The sequence below is a fragment of the Tympanuchus pallidicinctus genome, unplaced genomic scaffold, assembly GCF_026119805.1.
Source record: "Tympanuchus pallidicinctus isolate F22 unplaced genomic scaffold, pur_lepc_1.0 scaffold16, whole genome shotgun sequence".
NCBI classification, from domain to species: Eukaryota; Metazoa; Chordata; class Aves; order Galliformes; family Phasianidae; genus Tympanuchus; species Tympanuchus pallidicinctus.
This window is the reverse complement of record NW_026294679.1, coordinates 29,256,951-29,284,793: the sequence shown is the minus strand read 5'-3', so window position 1 is coordinate 29,284,793 and position 27,843 is coordinate 29,256,951. Positions and strand designations below refer to the sequence as shown.

At 36.7% G+C, this 27,843-nt stretch overlaps 1 protein-coding gene and 2 long non-coding RNA genes across 14 annotated transcripts in view; 1 reads left to right on the top strand and 2 right to left on the bottom strand.

Annotated features, from left to right (window-relative positions):
- Window positions 1–16,112, top strand: part of LOC128078134 (uncharacterized) — a 57,746-nt gene extending 41,634 nt beyond the window's left edge. Inside the window, exons 3-4 of the long non-coding RNA XR_008205312.1 lie at window positions 4,134–4,201; window positions 15,059–16,112. This is a non-coding gene — a long non-coding RNA (uncharacterized LOC128078134). The remainder of the gene's footprint in view (window positions 1–4,133; window positions 4,202–15,058) is intronic.
- LDB3 (LIM domain binding 3) overlaps window positions 1–27,843 on the bottom strand; it is a 119,821-nt gene that overhangs the window by 32,170 nt on the left and 59,808 nt on the right. For 9 of the 12 annotated variants that reach the window (XM_052678063.1, XM_052678062.1, XM_052678064.1 and 6 more), the window contains exons 6-8: window positions 15,475–15,644; window positions 14,463–14,499; window positions 344–379 (exon numbers count right to left, since the gene is read on the bottom strand). In XM_052678063.1, the coding sequence (XP_052534023.1) occupies window positions 344–379; window positions 14,463–14,499; window positions 15,475–15,644 (243 nt within the window). Of the gene's footprint in view, window positions 1–343; window positions 380–9,762; window positions 10,710–14,462; window positions 14,500–15,474; window positions 15,645–22,207; window positions 22,412–25,392; window positions 25,416–27,843 lie in introns of those variants that run through there. The other 3 variants (XM_052678067.1, XM_052678070.1, XM_052678073.1) reach the window with 2 other exon arrangements.
- LOC128078135 (uncharacterized) lies at window positions 16,400–22,114 on the bottom strand. Its single transcript, XR_008205313.1, has 2 exons — window positions 19,454–22,114; window positions 16,400–18,969 (listed from the first exon to the last, which is right to left on the bottom strand). It is a non-coding gene; the product is annotated as an uncharacterized LOC128078135 (long non-coding RNA).

Below are 27,843 nucleotides of genomic sequence, written 5' to 3'. Positions count from 1 at the left end.
GAGATTCTTTGGGAAAAAATCACTTTTGAAATGAAAGAAATTATAAAACCTCATATCCCATCAAGGATCACACAACATACACAAGAATCAGATACAGAAATGTTTATACAAAAGTTCCAAGCAATTAAATCCCCTTCACTACTATGTCTGCTACCATCTCACAGACCTTTCTGAATTCTACATCAGAAAGAAACGCCTAGCAAATCTGCTTAGTTGAAAACTATTTATTGAGAAGGCAACATTTATTGCCTTCTCAAATTTTGCATGTTTTTGAGGTAAGAGTAATAGGGGGAAGGAGGCCAACTAAATAGGGATAAAGGAGAAAACACAGAGCAACAATTACCTGTTTTGTGATGCTGCTGCAGCATTTTCTTTGTCTCTGCGAAAGGAGGGAATACCATATGAATAAAGGAAATGCAATTGTTATTTGTGGCAAAAAAAAAGGAAAAAAAAAAAAGACAATCAAAATACAACCAAAAAACACACAGGGAAAAGGAACATAGGTTTAGGAAAAATGTTTGGTTGCCAAAAGCATCCTAGAGTGGTTGCTCATAAACCATAGCTACAAGAAACATCTTCAGCTCTTAAATGAAACTCACCAAATTTTCAGGTTTCCCCATGAGCATTGTCTCTCATTCAATATTAAAGAAAAACAAAGCAAAATTACCAGTTTTGCAAGTCTAATTTCTCATGCAAATCTGGCACGGTCTGTATGTATACAATTTCAAGAATAATTTTTACTTAGTTACTTCCTTTTTAAAAGAAAATTCCAGTGGAATTCCAATGAAATATATTCTGATGCCAAATCTCAGTGGTAAAAATAATCAGATTGGGGCAGTCCTTGAAGATCCAATACTTTAAAAATTATTAAAAAATAAATGGTTAACAAAAAACATATGGATTGCATATGCCTGGCATCACTTAACAATTCTGTCCTACCCAAATAATTACTAGTTTTCTGAGTTATAAATTTTATTTAAACAAGAAGTTTCATCTCTTCAGAGAAGTAAGGAACAATTCAGCCTCAATTTTCAGTGATAGTCTGTAAATCCTATCAGCACACTCATAGAAATAACTGATTGATTTGAGTGCAAGCAACTCTGTATTTGTGGAAGAATTGTAAAGACTGTAACCCTTAATCTTTAGATTCCTATGTTTGAGATCTAGGTGAGTTAAGTATCTGAGATAAGTCTCAAGATTTAGCAATATGGTGATGATTATTACTTTTTAGGACAACACTCTCAGACATATGGCTTGAATTTTGGGTGGTCCTCTATGGAGCCAGGAGTTGGATTTGATGGTCCTTGCGGGCTCTTTGTAACTCTGGATAATCTATTATTAAAGATTATACTGTCAATATAATCAGCCTCTGAGAAGAAAATCGGCTGGAATCTCAGCGTGTTTAAAGTTAAAATGTGCCAAATTAGAATATTTCCCACAACTGAGATATAAAATTACAAAATACACAGCAAATGCCCCCATTCACCCAAGAGAATCTCCTTCCTGAAAAGTCCTTCCAAATAAGAAACACAGATATTAATTTATCTTGATTTGGTGTGCTCTGATCGTTGTCTTACATTATATTTTGAAAACTACTCAATATTTTTCATTAGAAGTATTTTGTATATTTCTGTGTTTCTGTGTGTACACATGCATACGCACCCTTCTCGTGGTTTAACCCAAATAAATTTAGAAATACTTGTCTATCAGCAAAGACTTCAGCACAGATATTCTCTAACCTCCCAATTTTTAAAATGCCCAACTAAAATGTAACCCTCAAAATAAATGAATTGAAGCCAGACTTTCAAACACAACAGTAGATTTGAAATGAGACTCAGATGTGTCTGTCTGGCTAAGAATGTTGTTACTGTCTGAATGGAAGAACCTGACTTGAAAGTAAATACCCCAGTAAGATGAATTGCTCACCACTCTAAAGCAATGAGAAACCAAACACTGCCTTATGGTAACAAAGCTGAGATTTCACTGGAACATCCTGTATAGTAAAACCAGGCTGAAACAAAGTGGGGGAGGACGGATTAGAAATTGGTAGAGAGTGGCTAGGGTGGGAAAGCGTTAGTATACTGGGAGTCATCATCATGCAAGTCTGATAATAAATAATTACAGTTGCAGCCTGAAGATAAAATAAAGCATTGTCTAATGTCAGTGTTACAAAATACTCATGAAAAATTATAAAGCCAAAAGGCAGGCAGCTGGGGGTTGAGCAGAAGCAGTATTAGGCCTCTGGTAGAACTGTTAATCTGATCTATTAATCTGTTTCTGCTTTGCTAGCTATGGCTACGCTGAGAAATGCAGAACATCACTTGAGCTTGAGATAAGGATTTTACAAAAGCTTTCTCCCTGAGTTTACAAGTATAACAATGCTGAGTAACGTGGCAAGGGGAGTTGTGAAGGTTATGGAGATAGATAAGTGTAGTAAACGTACTTCCACAGAGTAAAGCAAAGAAAAAGGCAGAGTAAAGGGAAAGATGAGCTCAAAGGCACACAGTACTTTCTCAGTGTTGCTTTCAGGAACTGTTTCTCTTCTCAGTCAACAGGAATAATTCCTGCTTGGTTAATAGTGAGAAAGGCTCAAGATCAGCTGTGTCTTACTGGTGGTACTTGAAGATCAAAAATTGAATACCCTGCTGATGTTACAGTCAAAATGTTTTTTGCAAACTCAGTACAGAATTACATTTACTTTTGAATCAACTACATCACTGGGACAAGCTTGGTAAAGTTCATACTCTCTCAACACGTACAAAATCAGCTCAGAAAATATGGGCAGTTTGTATCCAACATTAGTGGATATCAGTTTTGAGCTAACTGGGTGAGATTTAGTATTAATGATTTCTCTGCACTCCCTTTTGTAGCAGCAAAATAGCTTTTGATAGAGGGACCTGAGTCAATGACTATTTGACAAAACACTGCAATTCCCACAAGGTTTTGTTGAACACTGGACATATCTCTCAAACAAGACTTAAACATGGAACATACTGTCTGTCCCAGTTATATAGTTTGTTATACAGCAGAAAATATTAAATGTTACCTTCTCATAAAAAATGTGCTATGTGATGAGGTCATAAAGACTGAGTTAATTGAATGATTAAGATAGAGTCATATTCTCTCTCACACTAGCAAGAGTTTGAGAAACAAAATGTAAAATTCATTTGCAAGCCAAACTTGTGTGTTCTACTGGACCCTAAAAGATCAAAGACCCTAAAAGAGCTTCCATTGAATGAGAAATTATGTGCTACGCAGAAGAAACTTAGTCATTTGATTTCCAAATATAAAATAAAATGAGAAAAATTCCCAATCATTTATATATAACAAGTATTGAGATACTAAGCTTGTGCCTTTCTTAAAGAATCTAGACTTGCTCTTGAACAGCTCCTCTCTGTGCCATCAAAATGTTTTAGACAGAGAATCAATCTATAATGAAAATCTGATGTTATGAGGAAACATTGGCATCTTAAGAGACCACAAGGTCCTTCAACTCCTTTCTGTGTTTCAATACTGAAGCAGTACTGTGAATACAACGCATATATTCTCAGCATTCTCCTGCAGAATTTTTTTTTCTGCATTTTACACACAAGGAACTAACTCTTAATAGAATTACTAATGACCAAATAGAAGGTCCATGGCAGGGCAGAGAATTGAAATGAATCAGCATTTGAATCCCTAACTGAGCACTGTAAACATCAACTCATTCTCTTTAGCAAGAGATTATGGAGTGATTTGTTATAAATATTAGTATGCAGACTATTGGTATTTTCTTGTATAGATCACCCAGTAGCTTTCTATCAAAGCAGATACTGAAACATATATTGGCCTCTTTTTAAAAGAGGAAGTATTTATTAAGAATTACAGATTATTAGGGTCTCTCTCTCTTAAATTAAAAAATTCTTTTTCTAGCATTTTATTGTGAATTTGCAGTACCTTTCCTAACTAGACTAATAGATTTTATCCTACTACGTGCTTACATTTACATAAACACATTCTCTTGGAAATAAAATTTCCTTTCAAGAAGTTGAAGTCACAAAATATTTTTTCAGAAATTTCTTTTAGGGTGCCTGGGAATAAAATTAAATGAAGGCTATTTAATAATTGCCTTCCAAATATTTTTTTCTTGACAGCAAGAAATCCTGATGCTGTTGGACACTCTTTACTGAGCCATGGTAACTGCTGATCCAGTTCTGATTCGGTAAGGCAATTGTTACCTTTGTGTTTGGAGCTGAGAATTTTTCCATTAACACGTGGATATAAAACCATTGAGATGGCTTATCTTCTTTTTTTTAATCCCCAACGCTATGTTTTTGTAACTGCAACAAACTATTACCTTCACAGAGACACCACAGGACACACACAAAAAAATCATAGGCAGTTAACTGGAAAGGATAGAAGATAATGCTGGTATCATGCTGGTTTAGTTCAAACTTTAGCTTGGGATAGAAGAATAGCTAGTCTCTCTTTTTCAGCCACCTTAGTTAAGAATGTGAGCAGCCCACGCCAAAACAACTGCAGTTTAACCTGCTAATATGTCTGCTTTTCAAAACAGGAAAATCCATTTCTCCCAGAAGGTGCTTTGGTTTGCACACACAGTGCCATAGAATAGGAAAAGCACTGTCAGATAATCATTAAAAAAAAACCATACAGGTACTTATTCTCAACAGGTACTACAGAACTCAGTCAAAGCAGCTCACTAAATCAAAGCAAATCCCTCCTATGGATTTTAGTGGCATCTAGTAATATGCTATCTCATTAAGCATTCAAATAATTATTGAAAATTATTTCAATTGAAATTGAAATAAAGCAGCAACTGTGCTGTGTGTATTGAGGTAATTTGTCCAAGATTTATATAGAGACATTTGACATGCAAGTATGCTCTCCAATTTATCTTATTGGTAAATGCACCATTTTAGTAAGAACAAAGACTGTAAAATCCTGAGTATATGGAACATCTTGAGCTTGGATGTATTCCAGCTCAAAACAAACAAACAAAAAACTGCAGATAACTTTCCCTAATCTGGCCTTAATTCTGCAATCAGATCTATCTGAACATTTCCCTCTACTGTTCAAGAACTCTACTGGTAAAGCACAAATATCTGCCAGCAGGAACCTGACATAGGAACCTTTCAGATTGTATTTAGGACCACTGTAGACAAGGACAGTGCACAAGTTCAGATACCAAAGGATACCTAAGCTGGGAAATGATTCCCCTTTCACTGAAGCATGTTTTCATTATTGAAACTTCACATTGCTTCAGAGAAGCTGAGAGAACTCATAGACCTCCTTACTGTCAGCTGGAAGTTTTTCAAGCCAATTTTTTATTTGTGCACTTAGATACACTACTATGCCTTTTTGCTTAGATTCTTAAGACAAATAACCAAGTATGAGATAAAGCAGTTGTCAGTATTTTTTCAGAACATGGGTTACATTTTATTTCACAGATTCCCTTAAGAGTTTTCTTTATTTCCCTTCCTCTCATTGGTAATTATATAACATTCTGGGCCAACAATTGATTACATGGAAATGAACTATTAGGAAATTATTAGTACCTAATATAATTCTGTTAACATTAATGCAATTTAGAAACAAAGAAAAAGGAAGCCAGTGCTAAGCCATCGGCCAGTTCTCCAACTCATCTTACACAAGGCTCTGTGAATCACTCAGATGATCCACAGACCACAGCTGGGTGCTTCCAGGTTACACATGCCTCTTAGAAACCTGTTACATGCAAGAACTGCTTTTTCCTTGTTAGACTGAAGGCAGTGGAAGAAAACAGTACAGTAAGAGAAAGCTGTGCCATGCACTGGTATTTTGGTTAGCCATCAGCATCAGTGGCAGGATGTGTGTAGGCATATCTATACTTATGGGATGCATACAGTTCCACAGAAGGAAGGAAAGCAGTGTGCATTTCTACCAGTGAAGAAGCAAGTGCTGACCATGAACATGCAAAAGACTGAGATGATAAGTAAGAGATATTAAAACACAGCTCACTACAGCCAAAAAGTGAACACAAAAGTGAATCATGAGCGTCAACAGTCTCTATTATTCTCATGCGTTACTTACTTTATTACTATTCCATTGAATTTATTAATTTCATATGAAATTCCATCTCACTCCCTCAAGTGAGTGCATTCAACTGGATACGATAGACCTTACGGCTCCCACCTTTGAGCAATTTGTTCTACAGAGAACTGGCTTCAAAAAAAGCCATCTATGATATCTAAATTCACTTTTCCCATTGAACTTCAAGGAGCGTTTTGGGGAAGGAAGACATACTCGATCAATTTACCCTTCTGGATTCACTCACAAATCCTTAGAAACAATCGAGTTTATTTGCTATTGCAATGTTTTGCTTTGTTGCTCTTCAGACATTAAAAGGTAAGCAGGGATAAGAATAAATAGATTAACTTAATATTATTTACTGTAGTAATGTTGCTGAAGTGAAAAAGCTAGATACCAAACTCTGCTTTATTTTGTGTGCTGTTATAGAAAAGTAAGCTATACTCTGGGAGGATTTTTGGTAATCTGCTTAGTGTACAGAAAGAAGCCATGCTAACCTCTGTAAATTTTGGCATATGAAGGAAGAGGATCAAAGTACCTTACATCTTGTCTTGGTGGTATCAGATAGATAGCTTTGGAAATGAGAATAAGGCCACTGTTCTTGAAAGCAAACTTAAGTCAATTCATTTTCATGTACATTGGAGAAGGTCTCTAATAAAAGGCTGATTAATGAAAGCTATTAATTGGTTTTACCAAGACCTACCACAAGAACTACTACTATTATGTACCATACCAAGATTCTAGCTTTTTACATTTGCAAATTAGAATTTGTGCAAGTGCCCCAGTATTTTCTAAAGAAGCCATGGAATCAATCAGCTTATTCCCTGCAGGAGCCTGAAAGTACAAGTGAAAGATTGGTCGCCCCTTCCTGTTTATTCCTTTTTACTAAGAAGGTTTTAGACAATTCTGTGATACATGAGATACGCTTTTCAAAAGTGATAAAGCACTCCCTAGAATTCCTGTCCCTTACACTCCACACCATTGTGCATAATGAGAAATAAACAGCAATGAAGAGAAAGTGACCTTTATGTTTATTACGTAACAAAAAATTCCCTCTCCTATCCATGCAGGCAGGTGTGAAAAGAAGGAGACAAGAGAAGGAGCCACAGAACTTTTCTTCTCTTGATTTCCATGCACAAAAGGAAGTGAGGTCAATTTCTCATGCCTGCTTTCCTAAAGACACACTTGCCACATCCATCAGCATGCCCTGCATGCAGTCAGTAGTCCTGCTGCAAACTAAGCACTCTAAGAGGTGAGGAAGAGACCATTTGTGTAGGAGACAAAGCAGCAATATTCAGGAAAAAGGTTAGTGTATAACAAACGGTCTTATACCACAGCAGAAAATGAGCATTTCCCTGTGTCATAACCAGACAAGCAGATTTACCTGGAAGGCCTTTTGGTTTTGATTTCCTAGTGGCATCAGCTTTGCTGTATCTTCGTTAAATGCTTATAACACTAAGGCTTTACTGGAAGCACTGGGAAGGACAGGGGACTAATATCTCTATCTGCATCCTGCGTTTTACTATCCTTTTTGGCATGGAGATTACGTAGAAGACACTCATCACCATCTCAGTGTCCTCCACTCAGTGTAAGAGTCATGATTCAAAACATATTCAATGTAGAGCAGATATACCTGCCTATCATCAAAGCCATTTTAAAGAACTACATGACTCACTGAGTCTTCAGTCAGGAACCCAGTTTAAGCTTTACTGTCATTAACTGAGACTAGTTTTCCTACGGAAAACAGCAGACTTCTGCAAATGGTCAAGAAACAGTGGAAGATGAGGTTGACTGATCAGAGGCAACTTAGAATGAGATAAGCCTGGTCATATTAAAAACGGAAAACTTGACCTCCAGCCAAAACAAAGCTAGCAGACTCTCATAACTATTCATGAATTCTCATCAGGTCTAAGCCTGTCATAGTTTCCAGCAGTGAGAGATAACAGAACGACAAATGCAGCCCAGCTTCTCCATCTTACAGAAAAAACCTGCCTCCTCCTCAGGAAGGAAAAACACAGCCTGTTAGCATTTACACGAGGAAATATTTGCAGCATGAATTTCTGGGGCTTGGAGATCACCAGGACAACATAAAAGCAGATTTTTGAGGTGTAAGAGTTAAGGGGTTGCCAGGTTAAGTATAAACAAGAAACTAAATTAAAAAATTAGATTATTTTTTTTTAAGGGATTGGATCAGTAGAAAGATGTTGTAGTAAACAATCTTGCATTAGGGGTTAAAGACAGCAAATTCTACAGGATTTTTCTCATTTTAAAAGTTCAAAAAATTACCAACTATTGAAGAGTTTTTTCTATTACTTTTTCCTGTGGTTACATGAAGGACTGAAATTCTACAAGCTCATAGAGTACTGATAGTTAATTTTTGGTCCTCCAGGGAAATGGTTTATAACTCTCTCGTTATGATTACATGGCTTATGTGCACTATTGTTAAATCCACAGAAGCAGAAATAAGGGGAAGATGTCCCTTAACTACATTTGCATTAATTTCACTACTAACCAAACTGTGCTTTTCTGATTATTTAAAAGTATCTTTGAAAATGACATTAACTATAAATATTCAGATATAGTACAGACATTTTCATTATAGTACATGCACTAGAACTATTTGAAAGAAATAGTATCCACATATTATGTTCATAAAACATTTAAGGATACCCAATTCCTATTTAAGTGAAACTACTATCATGTATTTATTCAAAAAACCATTTAATTTGGTTGAATACTAGAATGAGGACTTTCTATTCAGGTACATTCATTATCTGTTTAAAAAAAAGGAAATTGCATAATTACAGTTTAAATTCTCCTAAAATCATCTACACATAAATAAGATTTACCCATTCTGAATTGATGTCTGATATTAGCAACACGCAGGAGAAGTAAAAATGTTACTCTTCTTTTGTGCTGGTATCAGTTTATGCTGATTGTCCACAGGTACTACTGAGATAGATTGGAATTTGTTTGCATTCCCATAAGGAAAATATGAATGAACACTATACATTAAATGGAATGTTTACTGAATTGCTACAGTACTTATATTTTAAAAAGTGAAGTACATTTTAAAATGGACTGCTGTCCTTGTACTCTAAAGGTCTGCTAATGCAGATTGCTAAGGGATCATATCAACCATTTCTATGGAAACCATAGATGTAGATGTAACTGAAATACTTTTTTTATTATCATTTAACGATCAGAGCATAAACTAGAAGTGATACTTCTCTGGGTGTACTTTAACCAAAAAACAGAAGCACATGGGGGCCTTTTGGATAGATGTACCTCAGTTTGATGAGCACAGTTCGAAACTGAAGCACTGTTGTACTGTTCAAATAGAAAGATCCCATTTCACCAGCAGTGTCTCAAGGGCCTTTATACATTAACGTGTCAGAGAATGTATATTATTAAAAAGGAAATCTTTAAAGGTATTATCAGTGTCTTGTCATCTAGCATTTATTAATTATGCCATGTTCTCTTTCACAAGTAAGAAAGATTATTTCAATTATTTTATCAGGTTGATTCTAGTTCAGATAGTTTAAGGGTCAGTAAGAACTACAGCGAAGAGGGAAAAGCTTTTTGACCAAATTTTCTACTGTGGAAAGAAAAGTGCACCTTTTTTCAACAACCAGTTGAATCAGTTGAAGAATTGTCTTAAAAAGGAATGAAGTACTGTGTAAAACAGGCACATCATTATTTTAGTTTTAAATCCGTTTATTTGAGATAAAGCATGATGCTATATACAGAAAAAAAATGCGGGTCAAAGCAAGAGCAATACAGAATGGGCAACATGTCCCTTTGAACTTCGGAGTTGCTTTTATAAACTTCAGTGCACCAACAGTACTATATATGTCGTCTTACTCCTAAACACCTCTAGCAAAAAGTCAATTCCTTGCAGGTCCTGAACAACCACATTCTATCTTTCATCCAATGACAAATTTAGATTTCAGATATTATAGCAAGTAGTCTTATCAAATAAGTTTTACTAGCATTATATACTGAAGAAAAAATGATAACGCTTAAGTCTTATTTCAAACAGCATCGTTTGACTATGTGAACTAAGCAGGTTGTACATTTAGCAAACGCTTGGCCAGGCTCAGTCAGCTTTCCTTTTCATCCTATGTTCTCATATTTAATTATCTTTACAGCAATAAAAGTCAATAAAACCTAAGTCTCTCTCCTAAAGAAACACTGTGAATAACTTTCATTTTCTCCTGTAAGTAAAGTCAAAAAAGTAACACAATGATCTTTTCCTTCTATCTGTATATTGAAGTTGCATTTGATATCGTAAAGGACAAAAGCTAATCTACTTTATACCAAAGAACGTGAACAAGGCAGTATGATTATTTTTGCTTTTGGTGACAGTGAGTGAATTCCAGGCTAACAACAGAAAACTACCAAAGACGGGCACTCAGAAAAAATAAAAACAACCTAGCAGTCATCTTTCCTGTACGTGTGTTACACTCTTAGGCTTTAACTCAGGATAGCAGTTATTTCTTTCCTGTAATTCTCTCTCACATCTTTGCCCACTGAATGTGGGCTTTTAACTTTTAACATTAAGGATTTGCGCCGACAGGCCGTGATGCCAGTTGCGCAATTTGGCAAAGCGTGGGCTGTTACGTTCCGTTTCAAACCTTTCCCTGTGGCATGAAGAAAGAGAGAGAGAAAGACAGAGACAGAGCAAGAGAGAGAGAGAGATACAGAGAGAGACAAAGAGAAGAAAGAAAGGAGGGAGAAAGAAAGGGATTAGGGAACATGGCTACCACTCCCCTGCCTTATTATAATTAGGGCAATGGCAATTTATTTGGATTTGTTTCCCCGGCTTTTGAATCAGTGCAAAGAAAGCTGGACGATCCTTTTTAGACCATGAATGAATATTTTTGCATTTGTTCATTTCTGAGGAGTAATTTGAAGTAACTTTATATTCTATGACTTAAATTTGGTATTACAGGTCTGCTTTTGCTAGAAATGCAGTGCAATCCCATTGTTTTCCTGCCAGCAGATTCGCTTGGCTCTCCCCTCCCCAGCCCAAGCAGTATTTAAAGTTGATTCAGTACAGGAGCAAAATTATTGCAAATATTTTCCATTCCGTAACTAATACATAGGCCAGCATATTTATATCTATTTCTCATGCTGTGCTGTAAGGCCATCAGATGCAGCGTTCAGCAGTAGTTTCTATAGGTTTCTCAACAGAAGCAAGTACAGGTATTTCTGATCATTTGTGTTGAAGAGCAGAATAACCTGGGATTTTCAAAAGTGCAGTCCTGTGAATAACTGACCTCCCCCTGCCAGTTTTGACTGCAGTCTGGTGCTCTTGAGCAAGTTGTAAGCAATGTTCAGCACCTCTCAGACCTTAATTTTTTCTAGATGTTCTGTAGCTTAAATTAAGATTTTGCAAACAAAAAGTGGATGGAGGAGGATGTGGGATGAGAGTGTAGTCAAGGAGAAGTATGTTATTTACAAATTTATTTGATCAATTGCAAACAGATTATTTTACCTGTTCTGCCTATTATTTAAACTCAAAGTTAACTCTGTTAATTGTAGCAGAACTTGAGAGTGAAATCAGTGAAAAAGAAAGGAACAGACCAAACTGATTTTACTCCTCAGGCTGAATATAGCACAAGACATTGAACAGTGTAAATATCAACAAATTCACTGATATTTCTCAATTTTCTTTCTAAATCTAAGGGAGTCTTTATGTATGACTTCCTAAACTATCTTTTAATTACTTAAAAATATAAAAGTATTTTTGCTGAACCACTGGAAGTGTATGGTGGCATTTATTCCAGTTACACTGAAGTGCATTAGCTACAGCGGGTCTTGAATTTCATGAATTCCCTCACTGCTTTAAAAATATATCCCTCCATTCAAGGAAATGGCATTAAGAAACACCTGCCAATCTTGAAACAGAGACCATCTTTCTGGAAACTGTTCTGTAACAGTCATCACAACAGCAAATTAATGTTTCCACAGCAAGTTATAATCGTATGTGCGCCTTCAGAGTAGCAGTAACATGAGCAAAAGGAAGTCATGCTCTGCATTCAGTGATGTTAACAGAAAATAAATACTCTGCCTCCTGAAGATTCTAAGTCTTACCGATACCACTCAAAGCATGTGTTAAGAAGTTAGAAGCAGCAATCCAAAAGTGACTGTTTTTATGTAAAATGAGCCTGCCAAAAGTGAGCCACGTGTTCCTTTTTCCAAGTGTTCGGAGCAAATCTTACTGCCGTCTCATGCAGCTCTTGCTGACTACACTGAAGAACTGACACAGAGACAACGGAAAGCACCAGAGGGTGACTGCTCACAACATGCTCTAGGACCAAAGTCGTTCATTCTGGCAGTTTACATTTTGAAACATTTAATATTTTTTTTTCCATAAAGCCAAAACAAGATCAGTGCAACATTTAACCTGACAAGCTTCACACCCCACAATTCTGTGACAGCCTTTTGCGTTTGAGAGCCCAGGAAGCCTTCCAGCTGATCTCCTAACCGTGGGCATGGAGCAAAACCTGGTTGTACAGGCTGTACAGTGTCTACCATTATTATGATGGTAGAGTGAAGTTCAAGTATTAATTCTGTGCATCTGACATAGCTTCTTCCACCTCTTCCAAAATCAAAAGATGAAACAGAGAGAGGTCCAATCAACCCAAGAAAACATATGATGGACGCATGCACAACCTGTGCCTGTGCTACAAAATCTGTGGGTAGGGTACATATAATGTATGAAATAGGCACCAGGGCACCAAGATGAGGCAAGTACTATCAGTTTGCTATGAAAGAGGCCCTATTTCACTTCTTGCACCAGAGCTTGTGATGTATTACTACACACACTATACTACTAACTATCCACTACAATATTCCCTTCTGCCTCTACTAACAAAGAATGTCCTTTAACTTCTTTTGGTAATCCAGATATGCTTAAATATACTCAGAATCATTACTCTCCTTGTGGTAAAAAAAAAAATAACAGTAGCATTAATACATTAAAACTGCAGAAAATGTGCAATGCATAGTAAATACAGTCATGTACTTCTAAGTTACACTAAAAAATGTAATTTACACTATGCATGTTGATGTACTAACTTTTGCAATCCACCTAATAACACATTAAACTTCCACTATCTAGTGTTTTACAAAGCCAGAAACTACATCCAGAAAGATCACTTCTTTAATAAAATATATTACTATCAGATGTGTGTATAGGAGAACTGTTATGTTCGCTACAGTATTTCAAATCCCCCCGTAGTAAGGATTCACATGTGTGCTATTACATCAAAACATGTAACGTAGGGTACATTTTCTAAGAGTTAGGCTTGCACATTTGATAGGAGAAATGAATCCAGCGGGGATGTAATGCCAAGCCCGATGTTCAGGCACCCACCCATGAACTTCGGTGAACTGCAATAAAAGGCTTGTGGCAGACATAAAACTGGAATTCTGCATACTGTATTTTCATAGGGAAAATGACAGCCATCTTTCTCACTAGCTCAACTTCGTAGCTTGGACTGTGATCGAAAGCTCAAAGTATTCATAGAAGAAACATGCTGGTAAAAAGATGATGATGACAAAATAGAGCAAGTGGATTGAATATCAAAGAAATCACAAACCCAGCTAGTGGTGTAGAGTAGCTAATGTGAAATAGGAGTTTGAAGTATGGAAATAGAAAATCAGGCTTACATGCAGGATGCTCCAATTCAACTTAAGTTATTAAGCTGTACACAATAACATAACAAAAAGTGGATCCCTGGCAGTATAGGAAAACCTAAGATGATCACAGGCCTTTAATTCTGTTTTATTTCTGAGCATACTCATTTTATCAGCATTATTGTTAGGTCATAGAAGGAGACAAATATATTTCACCTCAGCAAAAGCAGTCCTGTGCTTCCTTATTATGCAAGTTTTGGTTACACTTCCAACAGAACGTGAGCAAATGATTATGGATACGAATAGAAAAAAGCTCCTTTAGTGTATCGTTTCAGATGAATCAGATGTCAGTCAGGATCATCCAAATAAATTGCACATAAATTTCAATGCTATCACAGCATTACATATTCTCATACAGTTACACAATCAAGCAGTTACACAGGATTTGGTCTTAGAAGCTCGCTGCATTCACACACAGAGTAAAGTACATAAAAGTTGCATGGGCAGGGAGCTTTCAGATTTGAACACACTTTTTTGTACTGCCTTAAATGCATGCCAGTTTGTTAACCCTTTTCATTCAAATTACTCTCACGGATAGCATTTTAACTTTAGTTATTTTTAAGTAACTGTGTTAGAGACAATGTGTAAGGCAAGAAAATAGTTGTATATGCTAGTATTAATGCTGTTTTAAAACATTATTTGGTTATCACACGGGACAGAAGCCATGTTTTTCACAAGGAGTCTCTTACCTTGATCTCCTCAGGGCTTCTTCATCTGGATCTTGCACTGCAGGAAAAAACCATTTCCATTAGAACAGAAATGAAGAAAGAAATAATCAGCTTCGTGATAAAATTACAAGTTCTTCAGAAAAGCGTCAGAAACCTGTTTAAAGGTACACTGATGCTGACTTTACAGCAGTGGCTTTTGTAACAGTAAGAAGAGGAGCGGTTTCCCTAGAGCTAGGCAGAAAGATCTTAGGAAAGTGGCTATTACTACAACATCCTTTACTAGCAGCATTTCATAGCTGTAGGCAATGACCCTGCAGAGAGGGCTTGCTGTTCTGTGCTGTTCTGTGGAATCACGTCAGAGTTAGCAGTAGATTAATACAAGGAGAAAAAACTAAATATTTCTCTGTGATGTTGGAAAGGTTCTTAAACTAGAACAGAAACAAGATCTGAATTTAGCACCAGATGGTCAGAAAAGTATTTCTGTAGGCAATAACCAAAGAAGTTCAAACTCATATAATGTTCACAAAAGATTTAGGTTTAGACTAGAGGCTGATAGAGGAACATAGGTACAGTACAAACAATGATCCCTGTTTTTTTGTTTTTGTTTTTTACTTCAGGAATTCACTTCTATAGAAGTCTGTTACAAGATACTTAAGTGCTTTATCCTTTCTCTAATGAATTGAAGACTTTTATGTATAACTGCTGGAAGGGTCACTGTGCATAGATTACATTTGTAAGAAAGGATTATACGGTCCCAGATAAACTTCTACTGTACAGTCTTATACTTATTTTGGTGAGACCCTTGGCAGATCAAAGATTTTCTTCATAAAGTATAAGGTGAGACACAAAACTTGGATTTCGATTTCCTAATTCCCTTAATTTACATTCAAGGCTTCTCTGTCTGATCTTAGCCCTCCGTGACAACAACTGCAAGAAGAATGCGAACCAAGTATTAGTCACCAGCGTTAGGATAAGAAAATAAAGAGACAAATCTAAAGCCAGGATGAGGAAGATGCTTTGTTATTTGACTTACTGAACTCTGTTCCAGTCATCTGAGCAAGGATGCGAAAAGACTTAGACTGCAGGTTGGCAGAACGGCGGCTCCAGTCTTCAGTTTCATCTTCAGGCTTGTTCTGAGTTTTGAGAACAGCCTGATACACCGGAGATGCACTGTCTACGTGAGGATCTTTAATAGGAAGGGTACTGCAATTCAGAAAGTGAAATGTTGTGAAACAACACGCGGCAGCTTTCATCTTAACTTCTCTCTGGTCTTACAGCTTCTCATCCGAACTAACAGAATTCAAAACAAAAGGACAAATACATAGATTAACATCAGGTGAATTAAGAAAGATTTTGCTCGTTATAACTGTGCAATCATTCAAACCCTTATATTAAAAGCACTGTGAAAATGGTTTGGAGATATCTGTTCACGATTCCTCAGCCAAAGCAGCTATAAGCTTCTGTGATGATATAAAGGAGTCTGTGATGATAAAGGAGACTTATTCCTCCAAGCATTCTGACCAATATTATTTCTTATAAAAACAGCTTTGCGTTGGTACTGTTTTACATTATGTTTCATTACAGTTTTGGGCCAGTGTATTTTAAGGTAGCACATAAAAACAGAGAACGTGTTTCATTATATTATTAATGTAATAAACTTTTTTACTATTATTTATCTTTTTCCTTTTCAGAGGTCATTATTCTCAGACAAAAGTCTGAATTCAAACTCAAGCTGCAGCAACTCCAGATTCATTGCCTACTTTTAGTAGAAAAAAGATGACTTGTACTCAAGACTTACTCAAGTATTTTATATCTAAAAACTTCAGCAGTAAAATGTACCTCAGGCTTTTCCAATGTCTCTCATCATCTTGCACTGTGATATCCAGAAGGAAACTTCTAATTTTTCACATCCAAAGCCAAAACTACAGATCTCTGTAGCACACCTGAGGTTAATGTGCTTGTTTTGTGTTGTTTTTTTCCCTCCTGCGTAACTAATTTCTGCATAGCACAGTTTGAATAGTGACAGAACTTTAGAAAGACACTGTGAGGGAATGATGTGTACAGCCATGTGTACACAACTTTTGTAAACACAAAGTCTTTTTCTGAAGCAAGTGATTGTTTTTAAATGCTTTAATGTGCTATTCCATACAGAGATTTGCAGGCAGGATATTCAACTCCACAAAAATTGAGAAATGACTCAAGAGATAGGGGCCATAACTCAGTGCTATGAAGTTTAGGGAATGGTCACCTGCTGTAGAAGTTGCTTCTCTGGCTCAGGCTCTAATTTAGTATTATCTGAAAATTTTGCATGTTGCAGAGGAAATCAACAAGGAAGTTGGTTTTGCTATTTGAAAGCAGATGAGGAATGATGAAAAAGCCAAAAGCATATCTGATATCCTATACATAGAGGTAGATCCTAAAGTAATGCCTCCTATTTATTACCATGGAAACTACAACAGATACAAAGAATACAATAACACTATTTGAGAGAGCAAATTCTTAGCTACATAATGCTGTTTTTCAACACAGTCATCTCTATTAAGTATGCACTTTTGCCAGTAATGAACAAGAGCCTGCATGCCATGCGCATAAAGACTTGCGCCAGCAGAGGTGATCCACTGTTTCGCAGCTGCTACAATTGCATTGTTGCTAGAAAAACGTTGCTCACACAGTCTATCTCCACTGAACTGAGCAAGTGAAAGCCAGAAGGTGCCAAACCCAAACTATACAGGGAGTATTGTAGGACAGTCCAGCTTAGATTGGCAGTTTCTTCCACAGTCTTCAAACTGGTATGGGACTTGGCATTTGTGCGTTGCAAGAGAAAGGTTGTCTTCTTCTCTGGCCTGAGTGTTAAGTCTGAGCCCTCAGCTTAGTCAGTGTTGTGACATAGCAGTCAGAACTGACAGCTTGCCTGGGCCCCAGGAAATTCACAAAGATTGTGCCTTTCCTGCTCTGAAAGAGCACACATCACTTAACTGGCAAGGGCTGTGTAACAGACTTTTTCTTCAGTGGGGAATTCACATCACCACTCCATGGACTACCATTTTGACTTCAGCTTGTAGCGATGACTCCCTGTCCCATCACTGGTAATGATGTGATCTGGGAAATAGTCACCTCCAGCCTTCTATTGGTTCAATTCCTGACCAACTAGCATGCAGTGTCCTTTTGTTTCAATGTAAGCATTTGTGGAAACCATCTGGTACAAAAGTCATCCAACTCCTGTGTTGCCTCCATCATTTGCAATACAGTTAAGCTGATATTCAGTTCTGTACAAACTCTTGGTTATAAACCCACAAATTCATGTGGATGAGCTCATTGGAGCAGTCTTCATTTCATAATACAACAGGTGTGCATGGCTGGTCTTTCATTTCACTGTCACCAGAGCTGTCACAGAAATGTGCCACCCACTGCTTTACTGTGCTAACATCCAGTGTTTCATCTCCATAAACATTCAGCAACCATCAATGAATATCAATGGGTGTCATTTTTCCACATAGAGGAATTCAGTTCCACTCCTCTGCTTCATACATACTTCCATGCCGTGTCAGACTCCAACCTGTCAGACTGCCCCTCTGCTGCCATCTGTCACGTGGCAACAAACTGCAATGGAGTATTGGTGGGAAGGTTCAATCTCTATTCCATACCATCAACATCCACCTCTGACATCAAGGACCAACTTAATATAATGGGAGGCATTACTATCACAACAGCTCTCATACAGCATACAGTAAAAAAAAAAAACCAAAAACCAAACTACTAGGCAATACCTTAAATGTCAGTACTTTCCAGGTGACACATCTCTGCTTCAGTGTTGCATAACAAATTCTTTTAGTGGATCCACAACTAGTGATAGCATGGATGTGTTTTTCAAGTAAGACTGCAAGTGGTTCAGAAACATGACACACGCTTATATATGCTGTAGACTCACAGCATGTGTGATATGTGGCTGTTTCATACCCCAACACCTTCGGATTTTTTTTTTTTTTATTTTATTTTTTTACGAGTATTTATATTTCTCACACCCCCAGCATATGCAGACTTTTCACTTCCTTGAGGACTCAGTTGGGCACAAGTTCATTACTACATGGTGGAGCGGGGCTTTGGAGAAAAAGACCCTAAAATGAATCTTCAGTTCAAGATCTAAAAAAAAGAAACTTCCCCCAAAGGTGACCTAGTTTTCAAGTTGCCAGCTGCACTTCAGGCATTCCTCTTAGTACTGGCTAAGCATGCAGTATCTTTTGCTTTATCAAATAGAATCATAGAATGTCTGGGGTTTGGAAGGGATCTTTGAAGATCATCTCATTCCAAAACCTCTGCTGAGGGCAGGGAAATATCTAGGGGGAGGAAAGGCTAGATGATTACTTTAATTGGCCAACAGTTACTTTATACCTCAGACTTGTATTCCAGTGCTGAAGTTCAAAAAAAACCAAAAAAAAAAACAACCCTGCTAGACCTGATAGCAAATTTTAGAACTGCAGTCTGTTGCAAACTGGATATACGCAGTACTGTTGATTTTAACCACGTATTCCTGTGGCAATTGTGGTATGCAACTCACAGATTATTCAAATTCTGTTCTTGACATGCTCTCAATTGCTTTATATTTATATTACAACCAAGATGCAAAGAGACAGTTAAAAAATATATGTTATTTTTTCTAAAATCTAGACCACAGATTTCATAGTAGCAGTACATGGCATTAATATGACATATTTATGTCTTCGTGGTAGATGATTATGGCAGGAAATGGGGGTTGGTGAACTAACCTCCCTAGAAGAGTGAAATATGCTCCTATAAATTGAACTAGATAAATGCAATACATTGGAATAGTTCCAACTGTCTTTACTGCAGCAGGCTTTTTTTTTTTTTTTTTTTTAAATTGTAATTATATTGCAAATGGGTATCTTGGACATCTAAGCCACTCAGCATGGAAGTGCAAAACACAGGGCATCAATAATTATGAGCATTTCCTAAACCTAAATGTGGTGTTTGACTCACACAGATAGTTGAGCTACATACATAACAATGTTAATAAGTAGTTCTTATACCTCTTCGTAATTTAATTTTTCCATCTGGGTACACACATGCAGAAATATCATGCATCCTTAAAAACGTTACCTCAGAATGGCATTACTGAAAAAAAAAAGCCTGTCAAAATGGATTAGAGCTTTTGAGTTTTCTTAATACAATACCCTAAGATATTATAGTAGTATTCAATAGAAAGTTATCTCTTTTTGCACATTACCATACAGATCAGATGTTATTAGCATTAAAAGAAGCTTAAAAGACAGTCAAATCTCTTTGGATATGTACAAACGTGATTTTATCTTGCAGTTCATTATAAAATATGGTTTACCCTGTGAATCACTTACTGAATCGTGACTCAGTTTTAGTGCAAGCAAGTAGAAAGACGATAAATAAAAACTTTGGAAGTACTATATAGCTCTACCCTTAACGTAAGCATACAACAAAATATTGTAACACAGGATATTAGACTAATTCTGCCTATTGACTAATGCTTTGAGATGTAAAAGGAAAAAGTTCCTGCAGATCAGAGAATTATACAGCCAAACTAGCTTATTGTAAATAGATGCTAGACTTCATTTAGTTTATACAGTCACATTATTGATTCTGCTACCGGAACTGTAAGATCTTAAGCCTGATAAAGCTGTTGGATTTATATCTGCTTACATGAATTGTGAATTTGGCTGAAACTGCATAATGGAACCTAAAAGAGGTTTTACTGAAATGTACTTGAAATACCTGACCACATGGTTTTATTGCAATCAACTCTTAGTTCTTGGTATATCAAAATTAATTGTAACAAAGCAACATACAATGAAATATGAAGTCAGAGCACTTGAACATTGCTATCCTCATGTTTTAGTTTGAGTTCTGAATAATTGTAGTGTAAGTAATTTGTAAGCTTTCCTTTCAGTTCTCCAGGGCAACCCAGTATTTGTGTTATTTTCTAAACAGCATAATCCTGACACCGGTCTTACTGATAGAAAAGATCACAGATTTCAAATGGTTAAACTGGAGGATGAATCCCTGTCCTAATACTACTTTCACTGATACCAGAAGTAAACAGTATTTGCAGTTACTGTGCAGAACGGAAGTCTTTTGGATCTCCAGTCATAGTACTGTATTACATACACACCTGTATTACATACCACCTCATGGCTTCAGAACGTATCTGTAATATAAAGTTAGAAGCCCAGAGAAAAGTAACACATGTTACTGTGATAGGCAGAGAATTGGGACCAAATGGATCAGTACATAATTTAATCTACTTTTATTTGACAAACTTCTCATACTATACTAATATAATTTCCACATGAAGCAAACTTTTATCTCAGAGTTGATCTGTTAGCAACCTGAAGAGTTGCAGTAATATGAGCAAGGATTGTATCTTCCTATCTAGATTTAAAAGGTTGTGATCATAGTAGGATAACTGAGAAATAACAAGGAGAAATTTGTTTAGTTACTAAAGTGCTAGGAGTTTTTAAAAAATAGTTTATAAATCAGGCTCTGTAACACACAGCACAGTAGGCTTAGAAAGTTTCCTGCAACTGACCACACATAAGAATAGAAGCACAATTTTCCTCTGGAGTCAAGTGAATGCTTAGCTTAGGAATGGAGTTCTTAAGCATTACAGTTTCCATTATACAATGCCACACCATCTGGTAGAAAGTGTTCTTATAATCTACACCCTTATCGAAACCACAGATATAAAGAACTTCTTTCATTGCACTTTGTGAAATTGTTAAATTTACTTACATCTTTGGAGACTGACTGAGCTGTGATCAAGCCAACAAATTGTTTGGGATGCATATTATGGAGTTATGAACACAACAGAATAATAATGGTGGGGAAAAAAAAAAATCTCTCAGTGAGAAAATAGCCAGTAAAGGGAGTGTAGGCAAATCTATAAAATGCCTGCATTATGAATAAGCTTACAGCTAACAAATTTGAAAGAAGCAATGTTAATGTTTGTTTCTCTACCTATATTTTGGATTCATGTGATAAGAAGGTAGGCTCTATTTTAGGTCAAACATACCTAGTAAGAAACAGGGCTGCACTTATGCCACATATAATTTCAGTTAAGTCACAAATGTGGATAAGTTTATCAGACAAGATTAGCAGAAACATGCACTGGAAAAAACAGAATAATTGAAAATCAATGAATTTTACTATAGTCCTAAGGATAATAAAGCATTTGGCATAAGGCATATATACAGTAAATATACTAGAAGGATAACAAAGCATATGCATAAGGCATATATACAGTATATATACTAGATAAGGGAATAGTACTATACAATTTTCCATTATAAAGGATAAAACCAAAGTCAGCACTAAGTAAATACTTGGCTTCTTTAACTATTAATAGAAACCCTCCCCCTTTCCTTTCTTAATTCAGTGTTTGTTACAAAGAATAGTCAAGATAAGTGAAAAGCCGTCTATCTTCAAATACAGACCACTAAATCTTTTCCTGTGATATTTGAGATACCAAAAAAAGTTGCATTTGCTCAATTCCATCCCAGCTGAAACAAAGACACTAAGACACTAGTTATCCATCCTTTCAACTGGGAAAAAAAAAAAAAACAAACAAAAAAACACAACAACCCAACACTTTCAAAGCAGTACCTAGAATTGATTTTTATTTTTCACAGAAAAGAGTCAAGGAAGAACTCTCATCATGCATATGGGGACTATTAGATGTTCCATGCAGAGAAAGAGCATTCCACACAAGGAAATAATCTTACCCAGCAAATTCTCCACCTTGGGCTTGTGCCTGGCCTGCAATTGCATCCATGATGGCATCTTGGGAATACATGCTGATTGGGGTGTTATACTGGGCGTGAATTATAGTAGCCTTGCCGCCTAGGCCTTTCACCTCAATGGGTTTGTGTGTAGACAGGGCAGAGTCCTTCAGGACACTGGGGTTGAAACGCTCCGTGAAATCCGTACTGGATTGTGCAAGAGTGAGGTTCAACAGGAAGGGAGGGGAAGAAAGGAGAAAGGTGTGATAGTTAAGTGAGAGAAAAACTAACACAGGAGTGTATATGTGTATTCATGGCATCTCACCACAAAAGCTTCAGTTCAGAGAATAAGAGTAACAGTTAAAAGCTGGCTGCACTCATGAGTGACATCTTTGTGTTGGCTATTGGACAGATAAAAAAGGCGAAGAGTTGTCTTCATAAAAAATCCATATGTATTTCTCATATTTACCTATATTAAAATTGTTCTCTTACATGCATATGTAATTGTATTCATGCACATAAGCAAAGGCACACGTTTGTATGCATGTCCACGGATGTATGCACATCAGCGAACTCCCCACGAAGGTCATACACAGCACTAGGAAAGTACAATGAGGTGAAGAGATGTCAGCTTCTCTATTATTTAGAAGATCACTGCGCGTAATTAATCACAGTGAAATTTAGTACTCGTGCCTTTTCATGCTGAAAGCCCTTCACAGCCTCTACAGAAGGCCCACGTGTTGCAATAACATGATAAATGTTCAGTCTCAAATCTAATTATCTCATCGCGCAATCAACATTGTGGTCATATTTGGAGGAGATGCAGCCATCTTCTTCCAGTGGCTTTGCTTATGAGGGAAGACTTACTTGAGAAACTGAACTATCAGTAATATAATTGGAGTTCCCATAGCAAAAGGAAGAGTTGGTTTAATGTTGTACTTCAGCTAAATTGCACCTAGTTTCCTTGTACTGCCTAGCTGAATACTGTTACCATCCTACAGTTTGGACTGAGCACTGTCTGGATTTTTAACAAAAAAATCAAAACCTCAGCTGTTAGTCACTAAAGTAACTGCCCTTCCTTAACCTGTGGAATATCAGATTAATATCCAGCCTGCTGATCCTACCCTGCCAACAGCAGGAGGATGACAGCAGTGCAGCTCCTGAATGCTCACCAGGACTAAGCAAAACTGAGAAATCCATCCTTTGGGAAATGCAGGTATTTCACAAAGATTTCATTTTGAACTGAGCCAAAAGCGAAGAAAGGATGTAACCCTCCTGCCCAAAACAGGAGCAGCAGTAGTGCAGTAATTCTGAGAAATGTAATCCAATTTGAATGGAATAAGTTTCATTTTCAACTTAAAACCATTAGATCATATTGACTATATTAAGTCTTCTGCTGAATTCTTTCCGGTAACTGAACTACACCTGCTTTGGTAGTGGAACAATACTGTTCCTGTCAGTCATGAGTGAGCCACAGACTGTGTCTGAGCACTAAATCTGAACACCCAACACTGCATTGAGGAAAAAAAGAAAATAAAGATGGCAACCATCGGACAGTCTTCCAATGATTAACAAAGGTGATGCTCCATCACTGAATCCAGCCAGGAGACTCCACTATGCTTTAAGCTTTCTCTGTGGTGGGATGCCCTGACTGCAGATGGGCAGTAGGAGAGAGGCAGTTACATGTCATTCAGCAATACTCTACAGAACAAAAACAGCAACATGCTCAAGGAACAGAGACATAAATAAGCACATGCTGTACTACAGCCATAGCCTTTAATGACACACATCAACGTTATAAGGAAGGAAAATGGAAAGCTGAATTAAGAGATGATTTTCACTTTTCCCTGAATGCATAAAAATACATTTTCACATCTAAAACACCTCTTCATCAACTGTTCTCCAACATTATATTACTATTCTAATGACATCATCTGTCGAAAAATGATGTGCAGAGATGTCCAGCATGTTATACTTGACTTTACAGCATGCACATGCCTTACTCTAACAACTGTATCTCTTTTCTTTGTGATATTCTCAGCAATCATCTACTCATTACAAACACATCGGTCCCCAAGATCCTGAATTTACTGTTCTCATTTCCCCACACTACAAGGCTTAATAGAGATCCTAAAGCCAGGACCTGAGAAGACTGTGAACAAAAAGATGGAGATTAAAACTGACGCTATAAAAGAAGATACGTAAAGATATGTAAAAATAAACACCAAAGAAAGGCAGTGACACCCTTACAATGTGACTTCTGCTTTCCAATACAGTCAGAACAATTATCACTGTAAGGTGTCAAGAGCTTTATTTGTCCAAAGGAACTACATTGGTCACATGACATTTCTCCAACACCTCACTGAAATCAACAGAAAATGCCTGTCCAGTGTAAATTTTAAGTATTAAATATTATTTCAATTTTATATATTCTAGTAGCAACCTTCTCTTATCAGTTTAAATTTGACATTTACCTAAAACAGTTACTTATTTTAAGCTGAATTTAGTCCAGTCTCTTCAGCAATTTATTGACAACATTCAGCTCAGAGACAGAAGAGGACTTTAGGGAGAATTCTTTGCCCTCATCTTAGAAAACAAGATCAGAGCTGAGTATCTGTAAACTTCACTAATAAAGCAAATCAATCACAATTACAAGTCAAACATGTATACTTATTTGGGGATGATTTTTTTTTTTAATTAGAGTAAATTTCTTTTTAGTTCTTTTCAGTATTAATATTTATTGCCAGCCTAAATTCGAATTCTAATGGAGTGTGGCTTAAGAAATTATCTTAATGCTTAGACAAAAACACATCACAAATAATGCCCCTAAAAAGACTCTGATGAATCCTAAAGGCACAGACTACATAAAAAGTTAGAAGGAATCCAGTCATGACTGTAGAGATGAGCAAGTCTGAAAGCATCTACAGGAACTAATTAAGCACAGATGCTAAGTCCATTTGCAGAATTAAAACACCACCAAGAAATGCTAAACACATCATGTGCTTAGAACAGAGCACCTCTGCACAACAATGGCAACATATGATGCTTGCCAAGCCAACAAGACTTTTAAAAAAAAATGCTTGTAAGCAAGACACAGCAGGAAAATCAGGGATCATGCTACCCCAGAAAGCAAATCTTCACACATACAGCATAACACAAATACTTAGCACTATATGAATAATACTAACTTGGAAGTGGTGTTGGTTATAACCTAAAAGAAGAGAAAGAGAACAAACAACATCATAACCAAACAGAAAGTATCAGTAGTTTTTACAGTGCAAAAGGAAAAGGTAGTTACAGCTTACTAAAGCTTTAAGACCATCTGCAAATAAGAGCAAAAATAAATGTATGCCTGAAAACCCCAACATGATTAAGAAAGGAAAAAAGGCAGGGATTATAGTTTATGTACATGGATTTAGTAGGGTACTCTGGCATTTTGGCTGACCCTTGAGCATGATGTTATTACTGTACATCCCTGAATGTGTTGTTACCAAAGTGTATGGTAGGAAAAAAAGTGTTTGCAGATTATATTCTCAACTAAAAATAGTAAATGCGTTATAGAGATTATATTCATCCCTTAGGTACTAAATATTCAGGGGTAAAATTTGTTCTAGTCAGGTCATCCTCAAAATCAGTATTGCAAGATTGACTTTTTTGTCTCTTACTTGCTGGAGAATATTAAAAAAAAATTTTAAATCTAAAATTGAGGAATATGCCCTATTATTTAACAAGCTATTGGCTGAAATTTTATTGCACATACATTACGCCAGCAGCGGTGTAAGCCAATTAATTTAAGCATAGATATTCCTAATTTTCTCACTGCGAAGACAGTCCTTGCGGTCTGTATTTTTTTGGCAATCCTTATCTGAATACTTTATTTCCTGTGCAATGTACACAGCCTGAAAAAACACATGGTGTATTCTGCTTCACTCCATAAGCAAGAAGAGACTGTGACTTGAATGGTAATTCCAAAAGAAACACAATGCCAAGCTGAAAACATAAGTCTTATGCAGTCAAAGCTGGGAGCAATGAAGAGAGCATGCTCAGACTGTCATATTTTATGACATTGCTAATAACTTCTGTTGATTTCAAGAATGGCTTTCATGGGCTGCATGTCTATTTTCCTTTACTTCCTTCAAAGCTTAGATGATATTCACAGATGAGGAGAAACGCATCATAATTTGAGCAAATGAATAACAAAGAGTTCAGGATCAATTCGTAATCATTTCTTCTTATTTAGCTTCGTGCAACACAGTTACTGGGCACTACCCCTTCCAACTTGCTACTGCAATGCTGGATCCGGAGCAGATGTGGGACCAATAGAAAGCACTGGACAGCAATTTTAGATTGACATTCAAGCCAGAATGTTAGGCTTTTTCTTTTGGGGAATCTTTGATATGATGCCTTTTTTTTTTTTTTTTTTTTTTTTTTAAATATACAAGCATTTTGCAATTGGTTCACCCTGATGCATTTTTCATGACTGAAAAAATGCTCTTGAGAGTCAGAGCTGCAGTGAAGGATTTGTACTTCTGCATTTCCACGGAAAGGACATAACAGACCACCTTCTGCAATTACCGTTCTTCAGGCTCTCAGATTCAGGAATATTCTTCCAATTTTATAAACCCTACATAAAGCCAAATATAACAATCTGTTACAGGAACCAGCAGAGCTATATTAGGAACAAGCTGTAGCCTGTAAGCATATCACTGATCCTATGTCCATTTTAGGTACCTACAGGATGACAGCTGGGCACTCATTTACAAAGAAATACGGTGTAAGAGTATCATTTTCTGAAGTGGATTCTGATGGATGCTTTAATCCTCTAATCCAAGTCTCTGCTTTACACATACAATGACAGAACTACAGGATCCTTACCATTGGTTTTAATGAAAGGATATATTACAAAAACAAAAATATGTGCAAAGATGAAAATCATTATATGTGTATACTAAGAACAGCTCAACAGCCACATATCAAAGATTTTTTTTTTAGGTGTGAAGATGTTATCGGTTTCCTTCAAAGAAAGTTTGTTTATATTTGGTATGCTATGAGAAAATCCTCTCTGGTTCAGAGCCACACACTATTTTAGCTTAATCCTAAATATGGACACATGAAGGACCCAATTTGCTGCTCACAGGGGGTCACGCAGTAAGAAGCAAGTAACCCAAGCCACCTGGCAAATACGTGCAGGACAGGTATCAACAGCCCTTGACCTACAATGTGAAAACTAACTTACACTGGAATGAAAAAGAACAGTTTAGAACCTGTCACTCATTCTTCACATTTACTAATGTTCCCCTTCAGGAGCATAAAGTTCTGCACTTCTAATGAACCACCTCCGTGTTTTTCTACCCTGGCTCAGGATTCTCAACTCTTTATGTAAAAGTGCATGAGAGCAACAAATGCTCTATGTTTCCTTGACTTCTTCAGAATAAATCTCAAAATTAGTTTTAGCTTACTGACAGGATTTTTCACGGTGAAACCTCTGACAGCAATTTACACAACTGAGCTTAAAATATTTGGTGAAAAGAGCAAATTGAATTTGTATTTCAACCAATCGAAACAAAATGCATCTTCAAATTTACCCCCAAGCCTGCATTTTCTTATAGGTTTTACTCCACTGATAAGTGCATGCCCAT